General features: G+C 36.1%; 1 protein-coding gene across 1 annotated transcript in view; it reads right to left on the bottom strand.

The window, feature by feature from the left end:
- Positions 1-5,366, bottom strand: part of LOC126486868 (cysteine-rich secretory protein 1-like) — a 25,267-nt gene extending 19,901 nt beyond the window's left edge. Inside the window, exons 1-3 of the mRNA XM_050119381.1 lie at positions 5,295-5,366; positions 2,243-2,359; positions 1,072-1,162 (exon numbers count right to left, since the gene is read on the bottom strand). Coding sequence (XP_049975338.1) covers positions 1,072-1,162; positions 2,243-2,359; positions 5,295-5,366 — 280 coding nt within the window. The remainder of the gene's footprint in view (positions 1-1,071; positions 1,163-2,242; positions 2,360-5,294) is intronic.
- Between the last annotated feature and the right edge of the window lie 5,315 nt (positions 5,367-10,681).

Here is a 10,681-nt window from a genome sequence, read left to right as displayed (position 1 = left end):
GAGGAGAGGGAGGAGGGGGAGGGAAAAGGGAGACGGGGAGGGAAATGGGAGGCGGGGAGGAGGCAGAATTTTTTTTCAATAAAAAATTATATTAAAAAAAAGAGAAAGATTGATGTAACTTAAAACCATATGGGTAGATTTTCAACCTAATTATTCTGTAAAATGCTAATTCAATAACAAAATTCATCTGTTTTTAAAAACTTAAAAAAAAATATATCTAAGAGGTAAAACCTTGAAAAGAGTTGATTAATTCACTAGGTTCAATTTGAACAAAAAGGTGATCATTTTTAATGTTTCAATTTTATCTCATTACCCATTTATTTATTTTGTCATCATTTTACATTCCCTATGTGAAGATTATGTTTCATAGTTTATTTTTAATTTAACATAATATATATTTCAGGTACTCAGTGTACAGATAAGATATGGGGTTAAAATATGGAAATTATGATTTCAGAGGCCAGGAAAAATGACTTAGCATGTAAGAGCATACCTTACTATTTCAGAAGACTTGAACCCAACCCCTATCATCCACACTGGATAACTTACAACCGCCTGTGACAGCAACACTATAACCACCTGTGACCTGTGAGCATCAGAGGATCTGACACCTGCTTCTGGCCTCTAGAAGCACTTTTACATATATGCACATGTGTATAAATACACAGAGACACACTTGCACATAATTTAAAAAAGAGTGAAATAAAAGATTCCACTTTTAAATTTTTTTATAAGATCTTAATTAGTAATTATTTTCATCCGGACTTCGGTTGGAGTCTTCAAAACAGAGAAAGCAATGATCCTGACCTTGATTCACTTGTGATCGGGTCACAAGGAGCAAAGGTGGCATCATGAAAGACAGTTTGTGCAAAATATAAAGCATCCAACAAGCACAGAATGGAGCCTTTCAGAGACTCTTAACTTTTTTAAAAGGTGGAGATACTTAACTTTTTTGAAAGGCACTGTCAGAATACTCATTTATTTACAAAGGTATTTTTAGCATGATATCATAAAATGGACTTTCCTGTGTTTATTTTCTTTTTATTCATAAGTGATTTTGAGTATACATACTTTTGATTGTCCTAGATTCTTGAGAACTATAGTCATAAGGGCACTGGTTTGCCCAGGCCTGTGCATTTGCTTGGGCCTCACTGTTCCACTCCTAAAGAGGAAAAGGAAAGAAAAAAGCCATGTGAAAACTCAGACCTCAAAGTCACATGATCTTTGCAGACCGGCTGATATGAGTGCTTTTATCATTGCAAAAAGGTAGGCACCTTCTGACTGTCATCATAATCAATATATAATGTAGGATATATCTGAATTTTTATGGTAGCATATATATTACCAACTCTCATTACAACATTTATCAATAAGTTTATTTTTGCATATTTTCCTCCCCCATCTTCCTGATCCTGCTTATCCTCTCATTCACGCCCTCCCACCCCTAACCTTCCATGATGTCACACGTGTTCTCTTTAGTTCTTTCTGTATCTTCTATAGTCCATTTCTACCCTCTCTTGATCTTAGTAGTTTCATAATCTATGTCCAAAGTTACTTCCACTTTTATGTGACCCTTTCTGTACCAAATAAATACAAATAGTCTATCTTCCTAAGGTCATCAAAAATACTAAAATATTTAATGGTCTGCTGACTTGCTGAAATCACAATAGGATCCCTTAAAGACTTTGAGTGCTTACTGTTCTACGAGTAGCACTAACTATGTGGTGCCTCATACATCCTAGTTTCATTCTTTTCCCTCATTGAATGAATTGAAGAGACACGTGGACTTTGGTTCTTAATCTAGAAAAGTAGACTATTTAGATCAAACATCATTGAACCTTAAAGGAGAGATGTTCTGTCTCAATATTAAGAGAGAGAAGAACATCTACCAAAATAACATAGTGGATTTTCACTACAGATCAAAGTCAAAAGGTTTGATTTTTAACTCTGTCACTATAATTGTTGTAGCTCCATAATATCAATGAGTTAGTGTGATGAAAGAAACTTAGTAAATTCTACTCTGATCATAGCACAGCTAAAGATACAAACTAAGTCCAATCTCCACGTGCATGCCCACACACAGGTAAACATACTCATAAGTAAAGCAATAAATACTTTTGTTTTGTTAAAAAGAGATGCTAGAATAGAGGCAGACCCTCTTGAATTGCACAGAGAAGCTAAGTGCTATCTGAAGGCTCCAAACATAACTCCCCAAATGTAGTGCCCTGTTGTGAGCCCTCACCATCTCCAGTAAGTCACTACCAGGTGGATTAACCGAACCTCTCAGTTCATTGTGTTTGTTTACAATCTCTTCTTGGGTTGACTCTCTGGTGGTTGACAAATCCTCAAGAACTTGATTCTAAAGAGAAATATAAATAAAGTCATGTTATTGTCTGTTTCACCAAAAGGTGAATAAGTTGGTTGAGGTAAATGAAGGTCTTTATTAAAGGACTCAGAAAAATGTTAGGGGTTAAACCTTGATAATTAATGTTAAGAAAATCTATGATATTTTCATAAGAAATACTATAAACAGAAATTTTGACGCTATAAATGAATTCATGACATATCGAAGCAAAAACTTTTCTGAGGATAGCTATAAATGTCAATTTTGACTTAAGAGAGAACTGTAATGATAGCCAAACACAGTAGAGAAACTTAACTCATTCAGACTCAATTATATTGTAGCACGGAAGTGTTAAGGAAGAAGACACATAATAGATCTTAGTAAGCAATAGCCATCTGACTAGGAGTTTGGAAGTTTATGAGATAATGTGTAGGCCCAGACCTAGTATATGTGTGCATTCAACATTTTATTACAATATGAGAATTTTATATGTGACAGGTTTTTGTGCTCACTCTCAAGACAGGTTTATCTAATATCCATGTCAATTTGGAAACAATGAGTTCCTGAAAACAGTTGAGTATTTCTGACTTCACATTTCAGTGAACAGAAATAAGCCAGTTAAGTTAATTCATATGCTGATATTTAAATTTACATTTTTGTATCTGTGAGGGACAGGAGGATGTAGTGATATTATGTGAGTTAACAGAGAAGAGAGAGGTAAGAGCCATTTTCTGGTAGAAACATACTCCAAAATGTACTGTTATATAGAGAAGAGCAAGATGTTACAGCGTAATTATTGATGGACAGACCCTCACATATATTTTACCTTCCTGCTGGGAGAAGTTGTTTCTCTTCCTACATTACTTACTCCCACAAAACTCTGCAGACATTGCACTACGGATCTAGCCACACTGTATTGCCAGTGTCTGCTACATATCCATCTCTCCCCAATATTTTATTTTCTAAAGACACTGTTGAGAGTCTTGTGCCAAGAGATCTCTCACAGCCACTGCTCTGGAAGGCAGAAAGGATGTTCATGTTAAAGTTGTTGCTTGAAAATTCTCATGTTTTATGTTAATGAAAAGTAAGAATGTCCCCAGATGTTTATTGATTAAGGGAATGGCATCATTTTCTAATACATGTATTTGAATTAAGCATACATATTTTTGTTCGAGTTTATGCAGATGACTGCAATGAAAGTGAAGGTCTGAAGAGAATACTAGATTCCCTGGAATTGAAGTTAAGGTGTGTATAAGTAACTTCAGGTGGTCCTCTGCAACAGTAGTAAATCCCCTCCCCCCAAATATTCCCTTTTAACCCGAAAACATACTTAAAATTGTTTCGTTTCTAAAGACAAAATATATAGCTTCTGGAAAAAACATTATTATTTTTTGCTTGTCATCCGAACTTCTATTGAAGATAAAAATTCCACCAGACAATAAGTGTGTTTATATTTTTTTTAACAGGCAGTGGTACAGATTAAAAATAAAAACATACTAGAAACACTGAAATGTGAGAATAAATTGGTAGAGGGTTTATATTGGATAGGTGATAGGACCTAATAATTACAACACCAAAGAGCAAAACCAAGAGGAACCTGGAGAGGAATCAGTTCTTCATGTCAGCTCTCAAAGAAGCCTTCATTCATAAAAGAGAACTCTGAATATCTTTGCTATTTGGATCTTGACAATTTATAAAGAAGTGCCAGTAGACCAAAGAGAGAGGGAGAGGGAAGGGAAGGACAATAGATGATTCAAAAGTGCCATAAAATGCTAATATTTTTAAGAAACTGGGAATGCCAACAACTTGAAAGAACGCCTAGATAACAAGTGGTTTCAAGATTACTAATTTGATTATTGTAACAAAAGACATATAACTTATATTCAAAAACAGGTTTAACCAGTTACGGGCACTCCCTACTACTGAGGAATTCTAATTGTCTCCAGTGCAGAGGCCTAAGAAGTGTATGAAGGCTACAGCAATGCCCAATCCTTCTATTTTAATAGCTTTCTAACCAAAATGAGAGTAACTTTGCTGGCACTACACACTCGATCATAAAAGAAGATGACTGAACCTCATCTGGGATTACCTAAAAATAAGAACAGATTATAAATAATTACTATTTGCCTCATGTACATACTTATGGTTTGCATAGTAGACGTACTTTACATGTCCGGTGTGTTAAGTGTGTGTGTGTGTATGTGTGTGTGTGTGTTTGCGCGCGCACACATGGACATTGCAATGATCAAACCCAGGGACTTGTTCATTCTAGAAGAGTGTTAGTAACTATCATCACCATCTCAATTCTAGCGAACTTTTAAAATTGTAAATATAGTTATAATTTTCTCAAACAGTATCTATGAAAGTTCCATACAGAAATGAATAAAGTGAAGCCATGCTAATTTGAATATAATATCAGTTGTCTATGAGGACCACAATGAAATGGAATAAAGAAAATAATAAGAGCTCTTGTGACAGAAAATTTAAGAAATCAATCCACAGACATGAAAATTCCAATACAAATATAATCCAAATACCATGAGTAATTTTAATTTTTGAACACATTAAAAAGAAAAAAGTATTTTAAATTAATATCAATATTTCTACTTAAAAAGCTATAACAAAAATACAATTTAAGTGACATTGAATCAAAATGTATTGTATTTGCATCCAACCCTATATTTGATATCTCCTTTGTGTGATAAATGTATGCCTGTTTCATCCATGTGTACCGTGAACTTACCCTCTATTTAATATTAACTTGTGCTTAGGGCTACAAGGTGATTCGACATAGTTTTAAAAATAGTGTCAACCGCTCTAAACTGTCAATGAGTACTCTGAGACTTACTCCACACTCTGGCCTTTTATAATTTTGAAGAGTGGTCTGATAGCTTCCTGGCCTTCATAGTTGCCTAAACTGTTCTGAGAGGATATTAAACCTTACCCATACCTCATAGTTATCTTGAAGAAGGGATAGGGGCAGCATAGCAGCCAGGAACAACAACAATGAGAATAATGTCATGTCTAGAAAACAAAGAAGAGAAAAAGACTGACATTACTATGTTTAGTACATGGGGTTCTGAGTGATACAGAATATATGGACGAAGTAATGGGCCCCATACCCCAGATTTTCTACCACTATAGCAAGGAGGACATACTATTTATATCATCCAAATGATAATAAAATCAGCTCAAGAGGCCTGCTGCCCCCCCCCGATGCAATAAGGAACAAATCAAAGAGCCTAAGTGATACCCCCGCCACAAGCAGGCACCTATGATCGCTCTGAGTAATTAGCTTCTCCTCCCTCTGTCACACTTAATTCACGTAGGTCCTCTCATGGGATTCTAGGAATTTAGGAATTTTTTCAAGAGTAGCAAAAGCTCCCATCTATCACCATGACAGGGCACTACTACGACATGATTAACCCTTGTTGGATATTTTAAGATATGCCTCCTCCATTATATGGTGTTTGTTTGTTATTCATTCATTCAGACTTTTTTTTGTTGTTGTTGTCTTTTTGAGAAAAGATGTCACTATCTGGACTAGTGTAGCTTCAAACTAACAAGTTTGCCTGAGAGACTCAAGTGCTGAGACATGTCTTACATTACCAAACACAACTCTATTGTTTTGGCTAAGTCAATGGCCTTAGTGTCTTAATACATTTTACATTTGTTATCAAAGTCTGATCAATAATGCCAAGACTGAACCTGGAAAGCTAAACTCTCATTATCATATTTTATATATTATGGTAAATGAATGATAAATTAATGCCATGTTAAAAATAGGAAAAACAATTTAAATAATTTAGAATATATTATCTTATTTAAGGTATTAAATAGCACACACACACACAAACCTATGAACACCGATTTTCAACAAAGGAACTAAAAGTATACAATGGAAGAAAGAAAGCATCTTCAACAAATGATGCTGGCATATCTGGATATCAACCTGTAGAAGAATGAAAATAAATCCATATCTATCACCATGCACAAAACTCAAGTCCAAATGGATTAAAGACCTCAATATTAATCTGAACACATTGAACCTGATAAGAAATTAAGAAGTACTCTACAACATGTGGGCACAGGAGACCACTTCCTACGTATAACCCTAGTAGCACAGACAATAAGGGCAACATTGAATAAATGGGACCTCCTAAAACTGAGAAGCTTCTGTAATGCAAAGGACACTGTCATTAAGACAAAAAGGCAACCAACTGACTGGGAAAAGATCTTCACCAACCCTGCAACCAACAAAGGTCTGATCTCCAAAATATATAAAGAACTCAAGAAACTAGACTTTAAAATGCTAAATAACCCAATTAAAAAAGTGGGGCACTGAACTGAACAGAGAATTCTCAACAGAAGAAGTTCAAATGGCCAAAAGATACTTAAGGTCATGCTCAACCTCCTTAGTGATCAGGGAAACGCAAATCAAAACAACTTTGAGATACCATCTTACACCTGTCAGAATGACTAGAATCAAAAGCATCAATGATAGTCTTTGCTGGAGAGCATGTGGAGTAAGAGGAACACTCTTCCATTGCTGGTGGGAATGCAAACTTGTGCAACCACTTAGGAAGTCAGTGTGGTGGTTTCTCAGGAAATTTGGGATCAACCTACCCCAGGTCCCAGCAATACCACTCTTGGGAATATACCCAAGAGATGATCGATCATACTACAAAAGCATTTGTTCAACTATGTTCATACCAGCATTATTTGTAATAGCTAGAACCTGGAAACAACCTAGATGCCCATCAATGGAAGAATGGGTAAAGAAAGTGTGGAATATATACACATTAGAGTACTACTCAGCAGTTAAAAATAATGATATCTTGAATTTTGCATGCAAATGGATAGAAATAGAAAACACTATACTGAGTGAGGTAACCCAGACCCAAAAAAGATGAATATGGTATGTACTCACTCATAAGTGGATTCTAGCCATAAATAAAGGACATTGGGCCTATAAAATGAGATCCTAGAGAAGCTAAATAAGAAGGTGAACCCAATGAAAAACATATAGTTATCCTCCTGATATTGGAAGGAGATAAGATTGCCAGGCAAAAATGGGAAACTTGGGGGGTGGAGATGGGGTAGGGGTAAGAGGAAATGGGGAGAAAAAAGTGAGAAGGGGTGGATGGGGAGAGCTTGGGGGAATGGGACTGTTGGGATGGTGGCAAGGTGGATATAAGAGTAGGTAATTATATATCTTAATTAAGGGAGCCATTTTAGGGTCGGTGAGAGACTTGACTCTAGAGGTGTTCCCAGGTGTCCATGGAGATGTCCCCAGCTAGATTCTTGGGCAGCTGACAAGAGGGAGCCTGAAATGGTCCTATCCTATAGCCATACTGATGAATATCTTGCATATCACCATAGAAATTTTATCTGGCGATGGATAAAGCTAGAGACAGAGACCCACACTGGAACACTGGACTGAACTCCTAAGGTCCAAATGAGGAGCAGAAGGAGGGAAAACATGAGCAAGGAACTTAGGACTGCGAGGGGTGCGCCCACCCACTGAGACTGTGGGGCTGATCTAATGGGAGCTCACCAAGGCCAGCTAAACTGGGACTGATGGAGCATATGATCCAACCGGACTCCATGAATGTTGCTGACAATGAGTGCTGACTGAGAAGCCAAGGACAATGACACTGGGTTTTGATCCTACTGCATGTAATGACTTTGTGGGAGCCTAGTCTGTTTGGATGCTCACCTTCCTAGTCCTGGCCTGTGGGAAGAGGACCTTGGACTTCCCACAGGGCAAGGAACCCTGACTGCTCTTTGGACTGGAGAGGGAGGGGAAGGGGGATGGGGGGAATGGAAGCAAATGGGAGGAGGGGAGGAGTTGGAAATTTTTAATTAAATAATAAAAATAAATACATAAATACATAAATAAAATAAACCATCTCACCTCGAGGGATTGCCACAGTACACTCTATAATCAATAGATCTCAGGATTGAAACTTGTCATTTCCTTGACTGCTTTTGATACAACATCAGCAGTTTTGCCAGATTGGAAGGCACTGGAAGTTTAGATGTCAACTGGCTAAGTACATCGTTTAAGCATGTGGGGAAAAGCAACATAAATGCAAATGCATTTGGGGAATACAGTCTTCTCCAGTGTCATATAATTCCACTTTTATTGACATTAAGTAGTATCATAATATCTTAATGTTCTCCAGAAACATTTCTTGCCTGCACCAAACACAAATATCTATGAGGGAAACTGCTTTGTCATATAAGATATACACATATTTTGTACATGTAAAAAATCTACAAGCTACTTGAGTCTATTTACCTATGATCATAAAAATGAAATGTTTTATTTTTTTGCTTGTCTTGAATGTATTTATGAACCAGGTATATATTCTTCTGATGATCACCAATCACACATTTATTTCAAGTTCAGTGCTATAAGGTTGATTTTGCCAATGTAAATTTATGAGGAAGGCTACCTTCTCATCTAAGATCTAATATTTGCATCAGTACACAGAAAATTCACTGCACTCATAAATCATAGTTCGAGTAAAGATACCTCTAACACAACTACCTTGAAATGCCATAGGCACTATTTATGATTGTAGAATAAAAAATTTCATTCCCACATCTTTGTTAAAAATCTATTTCAGGAGCTGGGCGGTGGTGGCACACGCCTTTAATCCCAGCACTGGGAGGCAGAGGAAGGCAAATCTTTGGTAGTTTGAGGTCTACAAGAGCTAGTTCCGGGATGGGCACCAAAGCTACTGAGAAACTCTTTCTAGAAAAAAACAAGAACAAAAAAAAAATCTATTCCAGGATAACAAATAAGGTACTTAAATCATGTATACTTAGCTTTACAAGATTAAATAAAAACAATTGTTCTTAATAAAATTATCAGTATGGTCCAACAACAATCCATATGCAAATTATTAACTATGAAACTTTGCTGGTGATGAGTTATAAGGGCATTGGCATAAAGAGATTCAACTAAAATAAAGAAGTGTTACTTACTGCTGGTATCCGAGCAGAATGAGGTCCTGCTAGAAGAAAAAAACTGATGATAGACAAGAGTGGGAACTGTCTATTTGTACTCTACTTATTTCCTGTTTTGGCACAATGTGGTTGGACAAGGACACCTTGGTTAACAAGGTATGACACAGGATCTGTCATGCTAGATTTTATAGTTGAAATTTTGACATCATACGTTGACTCTGCATATGGTTATTGGAAGCAAATTAATAGAGATTTTACTAGCTCTTTGGTGCTCATCTAGTATCATAATGTATCTATATATTTTCAATAGATGCTTTGAAAGCTCTTAACCAATTCATTTTCATTTTACCACAGCTGTATTTCTCTTAAGGGGGCTGCAGAGGCGACTGAGTGGTTCAGAGTATCTTATGTTCTTACAGAGAATAATGAGTTCTCTTTCTTCCCCCATCTCAGGTGTCCCACTACTGCTTGTGACTCCAGCTAAGAGGACTTGACAGCTTCTGGTCTTCCTGAACATCTCATGATCCCTAAAGAATTCAAGATTCCTTCACAGAAATCCAAAGCATTCATAACTAATTGCTGGGTAGTATTGCTTTAAAAAACAATTGTGTCTTTTTCCTTTGCAAATTTAACGTGATAGTGCCTTTCACAGTATATGGGCGAAGAACCCCAGAGCCCTCTGATATTTTTAAGGTCCCTAGTGTTAGCTTTATTTTCTGATTAAATGAAGTTGAACACAACATTGAGCAATATATCAATTTGGTATCATGTGAGTGTGTAGATTCGCACAATGTTTTATTGTTTTTAAGAATGTTCCCACATAATAAAAATGAAGCAGGACAGACTAATGATAGAAAATTTCTTAAGCAATGATATTAAGAATTTTTTTTGATAAACAAGTGAGAATAAATTAACCACAAGTAGTACATATATAGCTCTGAGATGCAGCTTTGGGGTTCTTTGTCAATATACTTTTCCCTCATTTCTCACAATTTTGTTACCCTTTATTTAGTAACATATATTATAGCAAATGTTTATTCTTCATGACTCATGTTTCCTAATTGTATACCCCAGAGAATCTACAGTTTGCTTTTTGGTTGGAAAGTTAAATTGGTAAACTAATTCTTTGACTGTACTGCATTTATTTTCATTAGTATGCTATTAAACTTGTAACTCAGTACATGTGATTTGCTGAGGAAGCATAACTCAGCAAAAAGCTGTATAGAAGGGAATGAATCTAGACAGGGGATGTCCAAAATCTAGAGAGCAATATGTATCTAGGTGAAATCTAGTTTATTTTAACCAAAATAATTAATGTTCTAGACAATCCCTTCAAAATGTACATTCTAGATTTACAAA

Source organism: Alexandromys fortis, unplaced genomic scaffold (assembly GCF_014885135.2).
Source record: "Alexandromys fortis isolate MF-2015 unplaced genomic scaffold, M_Fortis_MF-2015_v1.1 scaffold_145, whole genome shotgun sequence".
NCBI classification, from domain to species: domain Eukaryota; kingdom Metazoa; phylum Chordata; class Mammalia; order Rodentia; family Cricetidae; genus Alexandromys; species Alexandromys fortis.
Note: the sequence above shows the minus strand (reverse complement) of the source record. Positions and strands in the feature narration are given on the sequence as shown.